The sequence below is a fragment of the Notothenia rossii genome, assembly GCF_949606895.1.
Source record: "Notothenia rossii genome assembly, chromosome: 9".
Taxonomy (NCBI): domain Eukaryota; kingdom Metazoa; phylum Chordata; class Actinopteri; order Perciformes; family Nototheniidae; genus Notothenia; species Notothenia rossii.
Window position 1 is genome coordinate 24,402,614 of NC_136907.1, and position 18,939 is coordinate 24,421,552.

The 18,939-nt window shown below is 39.6% G+C and overlaps 1 protein-coding gene across 3 annotated transcripts in view; it reads left to right on the forward strand.

The window, feature by feature from the left end:
• The window catches only part of gabra3 (gamma-aminobutyric acid type A receptor subunit alpha3), a 125,301-nt gene that overhangs the window by 77,364 nt on the left and 28,998 nt on the right, over positions 1-18,939 (forward strand). For all 3 annotated transcript variants that reach the window (XM_079647894.1, XM_079647893.1, XM_079647895.1), the window contains 2 exons: positions 8,224-8,345; positions 11,703-11,770. In XM_079647894.1, the coding sequence (XP_079504020.1) occupies positions 8,224-8,345; positions 11,703-11,770 (190 nt within the window). The remainder of the gene's footprint in view (positions 1-8,223; positions 8,346-11,702; positions 11,771-18,939) is intronic.

Below are 18,939 nucleotides of genomic sequence, written 5' to 3' on the forward strand. Positions count from 1 at the left end.
CAAGAATGTGCTAATTAGAAACCCCCTCCCCTGTGCCTTTTCCCTCATTGTGAGATTTACATGACAGGAAGACTAAATTAAATATTTGTTGCGACACATATAATAAATAAACCAGTGCCCCTTAAAACCACAGTCAAGAAAAAAGTCATCAGCTTCCAATATATCTTCTTCACAAAGCTCCTAGCAGCCTCACTAATCCCTTCCTTTCGATTTCGGTCGCCCCCGGCGCGCAGCAGGAAGACAGTTCAGCGAGTGCGCCGTCTGGGCACTTTAGTGGTGGATGGATATCAGGATTCTTATCAGTCATCCACGGCTCACACATCGCTCCAGAGGGGGTGACGCACATTCAGAGAGATGATGTGGTTAGGGGGGAGGATGCCAAGGCATTTCAGGGGGTGCCCACTTTGAATTCAAGATGCATTAAGCAGACAAATGTTTGCTGGGCTGCGAGTGAATCAGAGTTAGTTTACCCCTCAGAGTTCAACAATATTCATCTTTCAAAAATAAACTAAGAAGTCCTACATTTATAAAGAATTGCACTTCCATAAGCATATCAAAATTAAGCTTTGTACAGATAAGGAGTGAAAAGGTAAGCTGTTATATTACCAATAATCGAAATCACCAGAATCTCCAAACCAACTGTCAGTGAGTGTGTTGTGATATGTATGCTTGCTGCTAATGAATTCCAATATGACATATTTAAATATCAGTTTTTTTCCTGATGGTATGACTACGTGGCTAAAGTTTTTGCTAGTCACTATTTAGAAATAAAGATGTCTGACAGGTTTGTAAATCTGTTGAGAAAGTCACAAAGTAAACGACAGATCAAGAAATCCGATATTCGAGACTGGTTGCCGATTGACCGGTGCATCTCTTGTTTCTTCACACAGAGCTTCAGTTATTTTCAACAAAGCCTTATCTTGTTTGGCCATGTAGGTCAAAGCTTATGGTATCCTTCCACCTCCTGGCAAAAATCCAACCAATAAACCAATTGCTATCCTATCAACTAAAACTGCCTAAGCCCATTAGCTACCACTGAAGATTGCTTTCTCAATGTCCCATTCACCGCCCCGACATCCTCCTTTAAATGGGAATGCATCACATTAAGGAGGTAATACCATTTCAGAGGACCTTGAAGGTGGTTGTAGCCATGTTGCCTACGTGACAGAGGAACAGTGCGTTCGCCAACCACGTTTTATGACTCCGGTTTTAATTGGGCGACTTCTCTGCTGGCCTCTCTTGATGTCCCCTCAGTGCTCTTTTCTTTAGCAGATCATTAAATGTGTGCCAAGTCGTGTGTATAGAGGATTTAGTTTCAGTCTGCTGAAAATATTCGCCAACAGAAGCTGTAGGATAAAATAACTGGCCAGAGAAGTCAAATCAGTCCCTGAATGGAACACTTGGGACATTACACCTCCTCACTAATCTAGCTGCCATCACTGTCAGCTATTGAAGCACCTTCACCCCCACCCTAACAGCTCTGGTTACTGCTCACTTTGCTCCCCACTCACTCAACACCTCCTCAACACCTCCTGGCTGGCAGCAGTTATCCTCATGACCTGAGAGACCACCTCTACAAAACATCTCCCCTGGCCGGGCCTGCCTCACCTGTCAGACTGGTTCAGTGCACTGACCTTGGATCAGATCCATGCTTTTCACTCTGCTCAGCCCACACACATAAGTGCCTATCTTCCTACAAAGTCGCGAAATTCTATGAAGATACAATGCGTATTATAATGATATGCTGATGGCCAGAAGTAGCACTCATTTAAATTTACAAAAGAAAACACTTAAAATGACCTTGTTTCAAAAGAAAAGATTCCATGTTTGAAAAGGAACTGCTTGAAAAGCCTTTATAGCCTGCTACACAACTACATACTCAATGAAAATAATATTTATGGATAAAGAGCTATGTTGTCCCCATGTCTTTTCTTGTTTGCAGACAATAGCTGCTTCTCAGAATTTGTAGATGGTAACTGTTGTTGCAAATAATCCACGTAACATTGAGCTAGCGCAAAATTGATGCTACACAACAGGTAAACGTCTGCCATAGTCAGGGCGAATGTCATCATTGACGATAGGCAGATTGCAGCCAGCAAGTATTCCGATGTTTTTTGACGTTTTCAGTCACCAACCCCAGTCAGTCAGCAACTTTACAAAACATGACTGCCACAAACCGGCCACTCTATGATCTTCATATTACATTCATCATACATTCACATCTTCAACATTAATGAATACCATTACGGCAAAAGCAGACTCTAGCGACGTGAAAGGTTGGACATTTATTCAGAGACTATGTTGGTACATGCTACGATTTTTCAGACCATGTAAACTTGTGTGCAAATAATAAGCATTGCATAATTCCATAGGATATAGATATAGATAGAGTGCCATTGATATCAGCAGAACATTGCAAATCTGATGCGGGAACGACTTTGAACATGACCAATTAAGAAACTATATTTAGTGAGAAACACTTCAATTCTGATTGAATAAACTTCCAGTGAAATTATATTTGCACACACAGTAAATATTTATTTAAACGTTCCATACATATCTAATCCTAATTTCCCCTGTGTAATGATCATCTGACAATCAAATCTGAATATACTGGCTTTTGGGTTTATTACTGCTTTACACTGATACCATAAATGTGAATGTGTTCATTATAATTCAAAAATGAAGTTTTTCATGTCAGGCTTCTAAGTATATAAAATTGAAAGTTTTAAAATACCATTAAAACATGTGTCGTTTCTTGCAGTCAAACCTGCCTCCGGTCCACATTGCACACTTTTCACTGCTCCATTTACTCTGAGGTGTTGGTGGATGAGGCGGTGATTTTCTTGTCACAAATTGTGGAGCATGACTTGTCATTTTGGTACCTTTAAATGTCAAACTCCTGCAACACCGTCTTCAAAAAGATACAAATGTGTGAAAAACGTCTACCCAAGTTGGTTTCCTGCCTGTAGCAACTAGTGACCTGTGCCAATCAGCCAATCAGCAGTCACTTGGGTGCAGTTGTGGAGCAAAGAGAACCATAATTAACAATTAAACTACATGGCAGATTTACTTATGCGTCTTGGGGCCTTTTGGCAACACAGTTGTTCAGGCTTGCCTCACACAGCATTTGTTATCTCATGATCAAATACAACCAATTTATATTTCACCGTCAAACTTTTCAATTTCACAGCGATCGCACAGAATAATGCAATCAGACCGCATGGTAGTTATTAATAATTAACATTATTTACCTATGACCAATCTGAATAATTTATGAATGTGGGATAAGTAGAATTCAGCATTCATCTTGTGGCGGCAGCCATGCTCAAGCAGGCTGCCGCCGTGAGAGATATTTTTGTGTCACAGACATGTAATGTAATGTAAATAATGAAAACAACCAAACAAAAACACTTCAATTCAACAATATTTCTGATATTACATTTGAAATGTATAGACAATTCAAATGTCAAATCTCAATTTGCATTGAATTGAGATTTGATATCCAAAACTGTCTGTCTTTAGATCTCCAATGTTTACACCTACACTACATTTAAGTTGCACCTTATGCAACTTTTCCCTCAGACAAACATTTAACAATGATGCAGAGTTTGTTCTTTTCAGTCTATTTGTGTGTAAATAGTTCAGGAATATAATGCCCTTTCTTCTCATTTGTGGATAATGAAGAGGATTAAGGAAGTAAAACAAGCGGCTAGCATGATAATAAAACCTGTGTGTTTGAACAAAAATGATGTCAAATTCAGATGGAATGTCCCATTTTTTGCCCTCATGAGGGAATTTAAACAGCTGGCCGATACTGGAAGACATAGACACATGAAAAACAAAGTCCTTGTGTCTGTGTGCATTACTGAAGCACACACACACAAGTACTTTGTTTTTCAGAAGTGGATATTTTAGTGTGCAGCAGACATTGTTAGAATGGGTTTCAAGGGACTAAAGATTTCTCATTAATTTTTGAGTTTCCTCTTGTGCCGTCTGAGGGGCCACAAAGGCTTCTTGTTTGATATGATTCATGCAAAGTGAGACATTAGTGCAGTTTAACTGGTCCTAGCCATTTCTGAAGCTTTTTGTGTGTTCTGTGTCAAACATACATATCTGTCACTTTTTTATTTGTTAAGAAAAAGCCAATACAAATGTATATCTCTCAAAAAATTATGAGTACACTGTCTATTCTGACATATTTTCGACAGAGCTTAATAATACTCTCCCGTACAATTTGACACCCAGAATACATCAAACTGTGCCTGACTCGATGAGGTGAAAATCGTGAGCTTGCTGTAAAAAGCCTTAGTCTCAGTGGAGATATTGAGCCTCAAATATCTGACATCATCTGACAAATCGTTAGTACTTCCTTCTTAAAGTTGTAATCCCTAAGACTGCAGCACTAGCTGAACTTGGTGTTAATGTGGTAACACCAAGTGGGGTCTGATATTACACTCCTAGCAGCTACTTTGTAATAAAAGTACAAGAGAAGAGCGGCTGGTATCTGTTTACAGTGCAACCAAGCAATGTTTAAGATGGAGGTTTTTACACAACAGCTGGACATGGTAAGGTTTTTGTTTGCTGAGAAATTAAAAGGGTGCAGCCTGTTGCATCTTTCTTGTGTATCCTATTGCTGCTTTACAATCACAGTAAGACTGTCCTTCACATGTTAATCTAAAGCAGCTGCAAAGACTATATGTAGTATGATTTTCTCAAATGTACAACTCGAATGTAATACAGCTCCTTGAGTTGGAAAGTGAACGGTGAGACTGTTATCAATAAGATATGATTTGGATTACATGCATGACTTTCACTGTGAATCCCCAATATAGTGAAGGGATTGTGAATCCATCGAGGGGACTTTTAAAATGAAGTGTTAATCACACTCAATGGCCACTTAATTAGGTACACCGGTTTAACTGTTTAACGCAAATATCTAATCAGCCAATCTCATGGCAGCAACTCAATGCTTTTAGGCGTGTAGACAGGGTCAAGGTGACCTGATGAAGTTCAAACAGAGCATCAAAATGGAGAACGAAGTTGATTTGAGGGACTTTGGACGTGGCATGGTTGTTGGTGTCAGACCGGCTGGTCTAAATATTTCAGAAACTGCTGATCTGCTGGGATATTCACACACAACCATCTCTAGGGTTTACAGAGAATAGTCAGAAAAAGGGAAAATATCCAATGAGCGGCAGTTCTCTGGGCAAAAGGCCTTGTTGATGCCAGAGGTCAGAGGAGAATGGCCAGACTGGCTCAAGATGATAGAAAGGCAACAGTAACTCAAATAACCACTGTAAAAACCAAGGTATGCAAAAGACCATCTCTGAACGTACAACGTTGGAACCTTTGGGCAGATGGGCTACAGCAGCAGAAGACCACACAGGATGCCACTTCTGTCAGTTAAGAATAGGAAACTGAGGCTACAATTTGCATGGGCTCATCCAAATTGGACAATAGAAGACTGGAAAAATGTTGCCTGGTCTGGTGAGTTTTGATTTCTGCAGCGACATTCGGACGGGAGGGTCAGAATTAGGCTTAAACAACATGAAAGCATGGATCCATCCTGCCTTGTATCAACGGTTCAGGCTGGGGGTGGTGGTGTAATGTTGTTTGGGATATTTTCTTGGCATACTTTGGGCCCCTTAGTACCAATTGAACATTGTTTAAACGCCACAATCAACCTGAGTATTGTTGCTGACCATGTCCATCCCCTTATGATCACAGTGTACCTATCTTCTGATGGCTACTTCCAGAAGGATAACGCACCATGTCACAAAGCTCAAATCATCTTGAACTGGTATATTAAACATGACAATGAGTTATTGTACTCAAATGGCCTCAACAGTCATCAGATCTCAATCCTTTAGAGCACTTTCGGGATGCTTGGGAACAAGCGATTGGCATCATGGACGTGCAGCCGACATAATCTGCTGCAACTGTGTGATGCTGTCATGTCAATATCGACCAAAATCTTGGCACAAATAATTAGGGGCAGTTCTGAAGGCAAAAGGTGGTCGAACTGCTGTTGTTATTTTCCTTGATGTGGTTGGCATGGGTAGCAGCTTTTCTATTAGTCATAATGCACATTGTTTACATATTACCACAAGAGGAAATTCACACAGTATTTCAAGATTGATACACATATTTTAGGTGCATTTTATTGGTCACAGAATGAGAGAAGTTATAATAATTCTTATTGCAGTGGGGGAAAAATAAATGCTTGGTGTTTTTTGACAGGGAGTTTATAATAAAAGGGATTCAACTGATTGTAGGGGTAATTATATTGAATGATTTATTGAGTATGCGCGGCAGACTGTGCTGTAACTGTTATGGATGAGGTGCTCTCGATGATGGTAAAACTGAAAGAAGAGTCTTTTTTCACTTTACGTTTTTGTATTAAATTGGTAAAACAGTGTTTGTTGGGCTTTTATAGTGTTGGGTGTGTAATGATGTTACATGCGAGGCTGTTGTCGATATCTATGCCATCAATTTGAATAAGTCAGTGATGGTTATGGGTTCTCCTGAGACATGTAAAGGGGTTTTGGGGAGGGAGCCGAGCATGAAATCTATAATGAGTCCTTGTGTTTTTGATGTGTCGAGCTGGAGGTTGTGATGAAGGCACCAAGTGGCTGTTTAGACTACCTGCTCACGCTACTGGACTTGGTTGTTGTTGGTTTTGAGACCAATTATGGTAAGCGCCATATTTAAGAATGGCGCTTAACTATGAATTGGTTTGTGTAAGGGTAGAAGATGAAACCCTTGGGGGCCGCCTGTGCTGTGGCTCAGTGGTAGAGATGAAAGGCAATTTATCTTAACCCTCTGTATTCTCCTCCACAGAAAGCTCCTGGCGCAGTGACATATGCAGGGGTCAATATTCATGTCCAATAAAGACCGCTGCATATGCCACTGGATCAATAAAAACTTACCTATCTGTTTTTAGGCTTCATAAATCTTCATATCCTGATGTGTTGAAGTGTACTACATGGGCTGCATTACAATGCCCCCACATAGGCCTGTGTAATAGCCATTTGCCAAAATGGCTGAAATTGATGTTTGCTTTTCAGAGTATGCATAAGTGTCATTTTGAACCCCAAAGTGATGATGATAAGTACAATAGCATACATTTTAAGTAGTGATCTGAGGTTGTGGTTGTAGCTCAGATGGACTGTTATGTCTAGTTGGTATTATAGGAGAGATTAAGCCACAGAAAGCCATTTGAAGAGGCCTAGTAAAGACACATTTGCTGTTGCGAGTGCAGGCCTACTTAAGAGCAACAATCAGGGAGAATTCGGGTTACTCTTCAAGCACATAATTCCTTAAAGCTTCCTCTTTGCCGAGCAGCCCAGTTCTGTGTCTGATAGTGCATCAGGACACGGACTGCTTGTTGATGGGGATTACTTGGATATTATAGGTCAGCTCCTTGGGGATTTCAGTTTAATTAAAGAAGCTACTCATTAACTCATCAGTGTTCCACCTACAGTATAGTGGCCTTTTCATCTCACAACATTATTGTTCTGCTGGGGATTGTGGGCCGAGTAAATTAATAACTAGTGGCTGATAGCATCAGATGAATCTTCTAACAAAATGCTCCTTCTTGGGGAAGAATTAATTATCATAAATGTACTGTTATTTTTGTAAATACGCGAGTTCCACTGTGTAAAGAAGAAATGAAAAGAACAAACACAACCAGTAGTTGTTTTCCAAATAATAATTCAAACCTGAGGCGCATCACTTGCATGAGATTCAAATATTTGACATATACTGTATATACAAAAAAAAGGAAGGTGAAATAAGACTACATTAGAAGTTCTAAAATGGAATAGCTGATGTTTACAGTTTTGGATAATGTTGAATGTATATTGTGTCAAAATGTGTTCATATTTCCAAAGAAAAATACAATTTGGATCATGGTCTGTATGATAATTGTACTATAGTTCATTCTCATCTTATACTGACAGTTGGTATACTGTATGTTGTGTTTTAATACACAAATCCTTGACATATCTTTTTGTTTGACATTTAGACCTGTGTGTTTACTTTTAGAATGTAGATCCATTTTTTAAAGGCTGATACAAATAAACAGCAGACACTGAATGTTTGCAATTTCCCCGGTGCTCCAGTGGAACAATATATCCGCTTTTATATTAAAGTTTTTATTACACTTTATATGATTTCCATCTTTTCACTCCACCCTTCTGTCTCCTTTGTTTCCCGCAGGGCAGTGGTTGGGCACAGAGAGCCGTTGCCTGATGATAGTAGAGACAATATCACCATTTTCACCCGGATCCTAGATCGGCTGTTGGATGGATACGACAACAGGCTACGTCCAGGGCTGGGAGGTGAGCAACACTACAGGATGGATAAATTACACACTGCGTCACTGTTTTAGCTCTTGGAAAAAAGAAAATGGATGATTGGGGAGGACATATGAAATTGTGCATCTCTCACTACAAGTCATATACACTTTGATCTTTGATAAACGCTGCTGCAAACAGACCTGTCAGTTCACTTTGTGCAGAACATGTTTGGCCTTTGTTGGGAGTCTTTGTTTAATCATGCCCGAATGGCAAATAAGCACATGTCAGTGGAAATCCCTCTAATTGATGCCATTTCATCCATTGCACCCCCAGGATAACGAACTGCATAGTAGTTAGTCCACATGCTCAAGCTGGCTTTGCCATCTTTCAGCCAGCCAGCTGGAATGGTCATTTCTGCTCTGCTGCTTAATGCTGGAGCCACGAGCGAGGCTATCAGGCTGCGGAGCCACCAGGCTGGATGACCTGGACTCCATGACAGCAACCGCAGAGAGGAACCACAAGACGTTAATGTCAGACTCTGCCTCTGTGCCGAGGTTCACTTCTCCAAGGGCCAGGAGCTGCTGAAGCCTTGGCCATTTAGGGCTTTCAATCATGAATGTTTCCCTTTGTAGAACAGCAGCTGAATGTACAAGCCTGAAACATAGCAGGCTTCCATCCAGACCCCAGAGACTTACAAAGGCCAGTGGAAACACAGGAGCAACCACAAGAAGAGAGAGGCTTGCATTATGTGTCTTTTTATTTCCAGGAAATTCTCACTGAGCCACTAACACTGGTACGAGAGGACTGGAATAATTCAGCTTGGTTGAAATATGACACTTTATTCATTTCACAGCAGAGCATTTGAGATTCAATTATGATTAGACGTGTTTACTTTAATTTATGTTACACACTGAGGTCAGCTAAAACTTATATAAGCAGGTGTTTTATGGTATTTCTTTGTTTGTGTGTTTTCATGCTGTGTGTTTTTATTCCTTTCATTATTAACTGTGAAGCTCTTCGGATGCTGCTGTTTCTGTAAAGTTCTGTATAAATAAGGTTTATTGTTATTATTCCGCAAACTAACCAACTGTGGGGTCTGTATAATGGAAGCAATACTTTAAAAAAAACTAACTCTAGTTGATATAACATGAGCCAAACCCTGGAGTAGCAGGACAGCATGATCGCATTTCACTTGCAAATTGATCTATTCAAATCAGAAATCCTTCCTTTGTTTCAAAGTAGGGAAATTGACATCGTTAGAACAGCAAAGGGACCATGTAGATTAAAGATGGAAATACAAAGAGCAAGGTCACATTAAGAGACAAAGACTTTTTCTCATTGACTTACATTGGGAAACTGATGTCTGTAAATCAGTTTGTAATTAATTATATATTGATTATTTTTCTTATTTAAATCATTAGGTCCAAAAAGTTGTAAAATGCTCAAAAAGCCAGTGTTTGTTTCTCTCTTTATTTATACGACTTAACCGAGACAGACATGTCGTTGATGTGACAGAGCCGATCAGAGGCGGGGCCTAACGAAAACGCAAGTGCGCAAGCTTTATGGGCCCGGATAATTCGGTTACTTTTTATACTCGAGAGTCAGGTCATGTTACCTTCAAGCACCACTAAGCAACGTTCAATGGAATCAACCAGGCCCACCTTCAACGCTGTATTCAGCTCCCTTTATACATCCACGGTCCATCTATCTGCTTAAAGACACAAGTTGATTGCCTCCTAAGAATGGCCGAAACACTCAGTCAAAGCCAACAGCTTCTACACATCCATGGACAAGGCTACCAATCATCCTCCTGTTGGTTACACACCTGCTCCACCAACCACATTCCCAGTGAGAAACAGTCATGTGGGACCAATCTCAGACCAACACACTGGATAGAAAGCTGGAGCAAAAAGTCCCATTTAAATTCATTTTCAGCAGCATCTATTAGCTCTGCCCCATGCTCTGGTGCATTGTTGTAAACAGAAGCAGGGGCATCTCATTCTGCCTCCCCCGCCATGCAAACTGCTGACTGGGTGTTGTGATAATCACACATTTGTGAGAGCTATTTGTGTCACAGCAATGATTAATGTGGATGTGGATCTTGTCTCTCAAGGGGGCCCTTTGCTAGAGGATTGGAGACTTCACCTGTGTGTGGTCAGTTAGATCTGGGACACAGTTAGAGTCGAGGGTCCATTCACTTTTGGAGAAAGGCCTCATCACTCTGTAGTTGTTGCACCGCTGGGAGCAGCCATTTGTCTCACAAATGGCCCAAAAGGCTGCTTCACACATTTGGCCATGAGAAGCTGAATCAGCGCCCACTGAAGAGGGCACATTTTGATCTGTCACGACGTTCATTTTGTGCCCTCCTACATGCAATATTCAAATCAATTGCGAAGTATTTGGAAACAATTATTCCACAGCTCATTATTATCATATTAAAAAGTCCTGACTAATTTACTGTATAATGATCAATTGGGTCATCGTTACAGTATCAAGAATAGTTAATAAGTCATCGTGACGGAACAAAAGCAGTCGTTATGTAACGCAACGAGACATGTAATTATGATTAAAGAACTACACTGGCCCTATAGGAATATACAGAGCAAACAAGCCTGGTAACATTCATGCTGGATTCATACTACAATAGACTAAAGAGATTATAATGTGTGCATAAAATGGTGTAATAGCAGCAAAGTGTGCCCATTATGTGAATTAAAGAACACACACACAGGCTCGCTCATATTTAACGCTGACTGCTGCATATTACTCCCGAGCCAGTAGGCCCGTAGGGATTGTTAAATGTTTTTGGGGCAGGCTAACTAAAATAATTTTTGGGTTAAAAGGGATGTTTTCTCTCCAAAGATGCACACTTGGGCCTGCCAAGAGCACATTTCATGCTGTATTGGACAAAGCTAGCTTGAGCCAGACAAATGGTAGTTTTACTAATTTGCTTTCAAAAGCATCTGTGTTGCTCAAAGCACCATTTTACCCCGAGATTGAAGCTGAAGTTCCTTGTTGGAATACTTGGGATTATTATTACCAATGCTGTCTGGCAATGCTTGTACATTTTAAGGAGATTTTGAATGTTCTTGGTCCGGCATTACATTCTAAAACCTGCGATCTGTGACATGGTTTTGACAAGATGATACAAAGAATGAGAGAATCGGGTATTAAGCCGTCCACAATTTCTCCACCGAGCGTGCATAAATCTAGCATGAAGTGTTCCTCTAACCCTTGATTACGGTGGAGTTTTTGTGAAGCCGCTTAGTTAAATGCCAACAGGCAGACTTTACCGTCATGTACACAAACAATCAGCTTAACAGACGGAGCTGCAACAAAGCTTTTTGTACACACACTTCACTGTAATGTTTCCCTGCTCCTTGTTGTCTGTTCCCTCAGAGAGTGTGACAGAAGTGAGGACAAACATCTACGTGACCAGTTTCGGGCCGGTGTCGGATACAGACATGGTGAGTCTGTCTTTCTTCTCTTTTCTTATCCTCACTTTATGACTCATCACATCTAAGCAGGTTATTACTGTTCACGTTACTTGTGATTGTTTAACTTTGACTCAAGTACTTAAGGAAGCTACATTTGTCATTGAGTAGCTTCCTTCGCAGAATAATAGAATTTCATTTCTGCGAGGTTTTGCACACCTATAAATGAACAATTTTTGTACATGCATTGTTTTCCCCACTTAAATATTTAGTGACTATTCATTTTCATTGCATACAATCAGTATTTTAGCAACCTTCCATTCAAGACTGAAAAGAGAGCACTTTTTTTACATTTGAGTTGGATTTACTCTACTTGGTGTGGCAAAATGGGAGGCGTGTGGCGCAGTGGATAGTTCCTTGGTGTTGGGATCAGGGGGTCACAGGTTCAAACCCCACTGCAGTCAGCATGTCGTTGTGTCCCTGGGCAAGACACTTCACCCCAAAATTGCTACTGTGGGGATCGCCCACAGTATTGAGTATGTAAGTCGCTTTGGTTCAAAGTGTCTAACAAGTGACATGTAATGTAATGTAAATAATGAAAAAAACAAAACTTAAATTCAACAATATTTCTGATTCAAAAGATTAAAGTATATGTATCCAAAAAAAGCAACCAAAGCAAAGTCTTCCACAATCTCACAGGTATTTTTAATGAAATATTCCTAGAGAGTGTTTACCCTATAGCGATATATTTTCTATACATGTTTATCTAATGGCACATGTTCCTCTACTGTCAAGCATGCAACCAATCCCTTCTGGGAAAAAGTCGTTTGAAGTGCACATTAATTTGATAAATATTGGTGTTTGATAATGGGCAATATTTACCCCAACAACAATTGTATTGAGTTATATAGTCAAATAAAAAAAATCAATACTAATGTAATTCGCAGCCGTTTGTCTTGCTGCATTTAGCAAATGTTGATTTCCGTATTCGGAAAAAAAAAATTTTTAGGAAAATAATCAACTTTAGTGCAGTTGTACCAGCGGGGACATGTATATCATTACCTTGTATTACATAGCTATGTTGTTTGTAGTCAAAGTGCTTCCTCTTTAAAAAAAAAAGTCTATTCTGGAGAAATTCCATTGAGCCCCTGATGGCCTGCTATGAACAACAGATGCTGGAGATGGCTCTGGCTTTGTCTTTGGACCTTGTGCAGGGTTTGACATGTTTGATCATGCGGCTCTAATTGACTGCCCAGAGCAACGGGTTGTTTCTGTGGCTCAGCACTGAGTTGCCTCGACAGCCTGTGTGACGTGGAAAGATTAGTGGGTCTTGTAGAACTTTGAGTATTTTGGTCTCAACAGGGGGCTATTGTCACGTCTGTACACATAATCTTCTGAAAAAGGCTATTTCTGTCACATTAAGTCCAATTTGTGTTTTATTATTGTGTTGATTTAAGGCAGCGTTTCTCAAAGTGTGGGGGAGAGAGAGAGAGAGGAGAAGAGATGAGAGAGAGATGAGAGAGAGAGAGAGAGAGAGAGAGAGAGAATGAGAGAGATGAGAGAGAGAGAGAGAGAGAGATGATGAGAGAGAGAGAGAGAGAGATGAGAGATGAGAGAGAGAGAGAGAGAGAGAGAGAGAGAGAGAGAGAGAGAGAGAGAGAGAGAGAGCACCTCAAGTCACAACACTCACCAATGTGTACTATAGGACAGTAAAAAAAGTATTGGTTGTGATCATATTCTAAAGATGTTTCATACGAGTGTTGAGAGCTGTATCCATACATTCATGTTGAGCTCAAAGTGCACCCGATTGATGCTTTTAACTTCAACATTTAAAAAAGGAGGTGAGGTCCACCCCCAAATAAAGCAGGTTAAAATAATTGCATACATTTTCTTTTAGTAAACACTGAAAATGGGTCCCACAGACCCAAACAGCACACAAAGGTTAAAGGTAAAGCATATCATTATGTTAAAATGTGCTAAATATATAAAATGCAAAAAACAAAAAAAAGGGGAGTAAAAGTAGCTCACGACTTGTTTTATTTTTTGAAAGTAGCTCTCATCCTGAAAAAGGTTGGAGACCCCTGTTATAGAACGATACATTTGACCATTTTAAGCTTGGCCTACCATTTTATTGGAGCGATGAGGAACAGGTGGGGTTTGAAAAGGCCCACCTGTTCAAAGTGGGGAATGACAGAAACAGTTTGAGAACCACTGATTTAAGGTGATTTTTAGATTAAAATGTCAATTTCTGAGTTCTTCTAGATGGATTACCTGTTGCATTTACCTGTTACCTGTTTGTTGAATTTGTGAGAGAACACTAAAGGTGTTTTATTCGTGTTATGTTGGTGTTATGTTGGTGTTATGTTCTCTGTCAATATCTGACAAATGTTTCACCCCTCGAGTGGTAGCCTATTTTTGAGTCCACACAGCTCAAACTTCAAGAGCGTTACAGTATGTCAAGTAACAACTTTTCCAAGTCAGGTCATAACTGTGGCAGAGACCATATTCAACATTTGTTATATATAAACTTCTCACCCGGCTATTCTGATTAAGGGGCTTGTACCATTTTCAAGTCATTCACACACTCACAAACTAGGTAGCTTGCATTATATAGCTTTCAAAAACTTTATTATATTTACCATTTCATATTAACTGCACTGAAATTCCGGCGTGATTGATTTATAAGCCTACAAACATTTATCATTCCAACTCTGGATGACATGTGGCAAACTGAATAGAAAATATATATGTTTCCTTTGATTACATAGCTCGCCTGGACTGTACAATGCAGGTCAATAGAAGAGTGAGGAGAAGAAAAAAAACGATGTATTGCACACCCAGAGGTGTACATTGGAAAAATACAGTTTCTTGATTTACTATTTTTCCTTGCAAGTCATTAATATCTCTGTTTATCTTGGGGGAAGAAATACTTAGATGTATCAGTCAGTGTTTTATATGCTTGAATAAGGAGGGCCCTGGAACTTTCTCTATGAAGTAACATGTTAACATTAGGCAGTCCAAATAAACAACTCAAAACACTGAGTTAAATTGAGCGAAACACACAAAGAGATGCAAAAAGAGAAACAAAATGATTTAAAGGAGTATTTAAACATCTAGAAATGGAAGCAAAACAACCAAAAACACATGCAAAATATCGACAGAATGACCAAGAAAGTAATGCAGAACAGCCACAAACAGAAAATGAAATGTCAAAATATATATTTTTAAAACAACAGTTTGGAAGTCGTATTTCTATGTAGCTTGGGTGGTAGCCATTTCAATCGTAAGGGGCAATTGTTTATTATCCATCCATGGCTGTCAGGTTACAAAATTGTAGATGGTAGATATTCTTTCCGAATAAAAGAAATGTATTTGGCATTTAATACACTAAATAAAGGCCGAATATATTGTAGAGAAATGGCTTTAAACATGAGTCTGATCACAGTTTTACTAATTTAATAATATTGCACTATTGAAAGTCTCTAACTGGCCCCTGCCTTTGAGAAACAATTTCTCCTATTTTGAGGACACAGCTCCGACCACAGTATGTTAAACTAGATTTGAGTGAGTGTTTGCTTTTTTTATTGACCTTATTACAATAGATCTTGTCTAGCAGATAATTACCTTTGGGGTCTCTCAAGGGCTCAATGCTAGAACCAATTTCTTTGTTCTCTTCACATACTCCACTTGGCAATATCATGGATCATCGCACAGAGTACACTCAGAGTCTCACATGATGGCTGTACAGGATATGCTGTACAGGACATGCTGTACACTTGTGGTAATATTTGGATATTGAGAGTCAGCAGCAGGTGCGTTCCATCAGCTGTCATTGCACATGTCCTATGATCAATACTTGTAGCTGTCAAGGAATTAGTGTTCCCATATGTGAAAACAAAAAAATTCAACATATCGAATTTTCTTACTATTTTTTGCATCACTTAGCATTTGATGATGTTAGGATTTCACTGATCATTACCCAGGAAAGGCTCTGACCCCAGGCTACGCTGCATACATGAGCACTGCATAAATGCTTCGAGCATTTTCTTTTAAGTTTTCCCAAGGTTTAGCATCACAAAATGATCAGGCTTAGCCTTCAAGAAGCGTCACACTTCAGAACAGACTTTGTATCTTGTTAACACATTGCAAGTCTGTAAATATAGTCAAAGCAATGTACACTACATATGCTTCACATCTGTTCTATATGTGGAGTATAAAGCAATATCGATTTTGATTCATATTTTCCATGTGTACATTGAGTGAACACATCAAAGAGGTCCGCCGGATAATTTGACATGTTAATCAGTGAATAACCCTTTGTAAGCATTTCAGTTCAATCTTTATTTTACAACAATACAAAAGTAAAGAGATTCATATCTGCACTTGGGAAAGGACGATGTCGAATTTAAATGAGAAAAAACTCAAGAAGAGGATCCTGGAGAACTTTTGTTATCGAGTTAATCCAACATATTCCCAACGTCTTGTTTTATATCATGGAAGGAAAGTGAATATTAAAATATAACTTTTAAAATACAGAGACTATTTAAGAAAGAATAAACTCTGTGTTTCCATTTTTGTATTCTTTTATTCATGCAGGGGGACCTTTTTATTTGGGATCTACTTATTTAAAATTGTTTGTTTTGAAATCACGAGTCCATCTGTGATGCAATACAAATACTAACTAAATGTCATTTAAAGTGATTCCAGTATGTTGAAGTGCCAAAAAGCATATTACATTTGAGTTCTTTAATTAAATTTGACATATTTTGATTTATGTGGAGAACATTGAGATCACATACGTTTATCTTAAAGAAATCTTACGAATATGATAGTAGAATTTAATAGAGCTTCCATGTTAGATTTCAGGATATCCACAGTAAAAAAAAAAGGGTTCTGAGACCATCTAAGTAGAGAGGGAATCAGAAAACAAGCCCAAAATGATACAGTACAGTGAGCAAACTGTGGATAGTTTGCTGCAACTAAATAAGAACTGTAGGTCTCGACTCTGGACTTCAATAATGAGTGGCCTGAATCTCTGAGATGTGCATCCGTTTCCAAAAGGCAAGGGCATCCTCAGAGTGAGTGGGTGGCTCGGATTTTCTTTTGAGTTCAAAGAATAACAAGTATTAGCAAGCGCAGAGTAGGTAGGGTATTTTGATTGGTCTGAATGTGTGCTGCACTGAGGGGCGAGTTGTTTAAAAAGTATTTGGGCTTTGAGAACACAGAGTTCTGGTATTCAGAGTCGATGAAAGCGATTCTACAGTAGGTCAGGGTCGTGCGTTAGTGTTTTCTGGTTCATGAGTTTCCCAGCTACGGAGTTCAAAAGAGTTGGATGTGATTTTGGAGTGTGGAGCAGGACAGCCGCGGAGTATTGGGCATTGAAGTAAACTGTTCTGAGAAACTAAAGCATGGACCGGTTTTCTAGGTCAGTGAAAGTAGAGGAAATGACTAATCCTGGGGTCTTTCAGACGTGGAAAGAAACATTTCCCTTATGTGTCCCCCAGAGGAAAGTTCTGTATCAGAGACAACTCAGAGTTTAATTAAGGACAGCTATCTAGTTATTAAAAATAAAGTGAGGAAGCTGTATTGTTTAGTCCTACTTCCTTAGTAGACTCCTTAGTTCCTTTAACGTGTAATACAAATAAACTTGATAACTCAATAAAAAGCTTTTAATAGAAAGTCATTTCTCACAATACACTTATTTACCCACATAAATGCTACCATTTCTTTTGATGCACAGCAGGAAGCTAAAGGTACTCTCTATGGTACATTTATCAGCATTTATTTCAATATGGAAACAGAAGAACTTCCACATTTTTGGTATTAATTAGTTACCTTGAAGCTTTCAAGTCATGAAAAAATGTATTTAACACTCACTTAGATCTAACGGATACACATGTACGAATGAGAGCATAGAATCTCCATATTGCTCGCTTTTTGGGGGAGAAAATTCCCAAAACAAATTCTGACCTACACATGAGGCATATTGAGGAATCAGGGAAATCACCAGAGTTATTATTATCCTCTGGATTTCATGGCATCCATCACTCAGTTGTTCAGATCTTTCAGCCTGGAATAAAGTGATGAATCGACCAACTGCCATTGCCATCCCTAAGGACTAGCTGATGCCATGGCTAAAAATGTGAAGCACAAAAGCTTAGAAAAAACGTATAAAACTAGGTTTCCTAACAGAGCCGTCTCCTTACCTTAGGCCTCTCATACTTTATGTTGTGAACATCCAATGGGCCAATTATCCATCTCCTTTACCTCAAGTGTCCCAGAAATGTCTGCTTCTCGCTCACTCGCTCAGCCTTCACCCCCCATACCCCACATCTGCCCTTAATGTCCCACTATGGCAACAGGGAAGCTAACTGCGTATCACAATTGAAACTACAGTATTACGGCGACAACAAGGCGCGTTGTTCAGAGTCGTGTTCTGATTTGAATCTACGGCAGATTTTTGTCACACCGAGGCCCAGAATGTGGGGTTACGATCTTGATGCTGATCTCTGGTAAGTAGGTGGATGTGTTTCCCTACCTCCAGCCTCCCTTTCCTCATTTACTCTCTATTCTCCATCTCTGTTCCTTCACCCCCGCCCCCTCTTCTCTGACGTCCACCGATCTCATTCACATGTATGCATTGTCACAGCACATTTACCCGTCTCATGGTGGGATTTGACAGGTCTGCTCTGAGGAAATGGGAAGTGATTGAAGCTGTCACAGAGACTATTTTGACAGTAATATGATTATGTCAGTGATGTACAGATTTAACAATTGTTTCACTATCCCTGTATAAAGATCTTTTTATATATCTGCACTCATCAGCACAGCCTAAATTCTCAAGGTCTTCCAAACAGAACAGATGGGGGTTTGTGTTACTAAGATTTGAAGGTGATCTCCTGGATTCTGCATCAATCATGTCGACCTTGTTCAAGTCAAAATAAGCCCCTTTTGTGCAAGAATTAGAAATGTGTCTTATAGATTCACTCACACTCTCTTAAAATAGGGCTCCTTTCCCCCCCACCCACACCATATATGTCCCTAGCGTCACAACATGATTCATGTGCAGGGTGGGAAAAACTTGAAAGCACACAAAGCACCATTTCACACACCATAACACTGGCACCCAAGGCAGGAAGTGATCTTTTTTTTGTTGGATTAAGAGCAACCTATTGTTTTTGCCCTAGTTTCAACGTCATCTT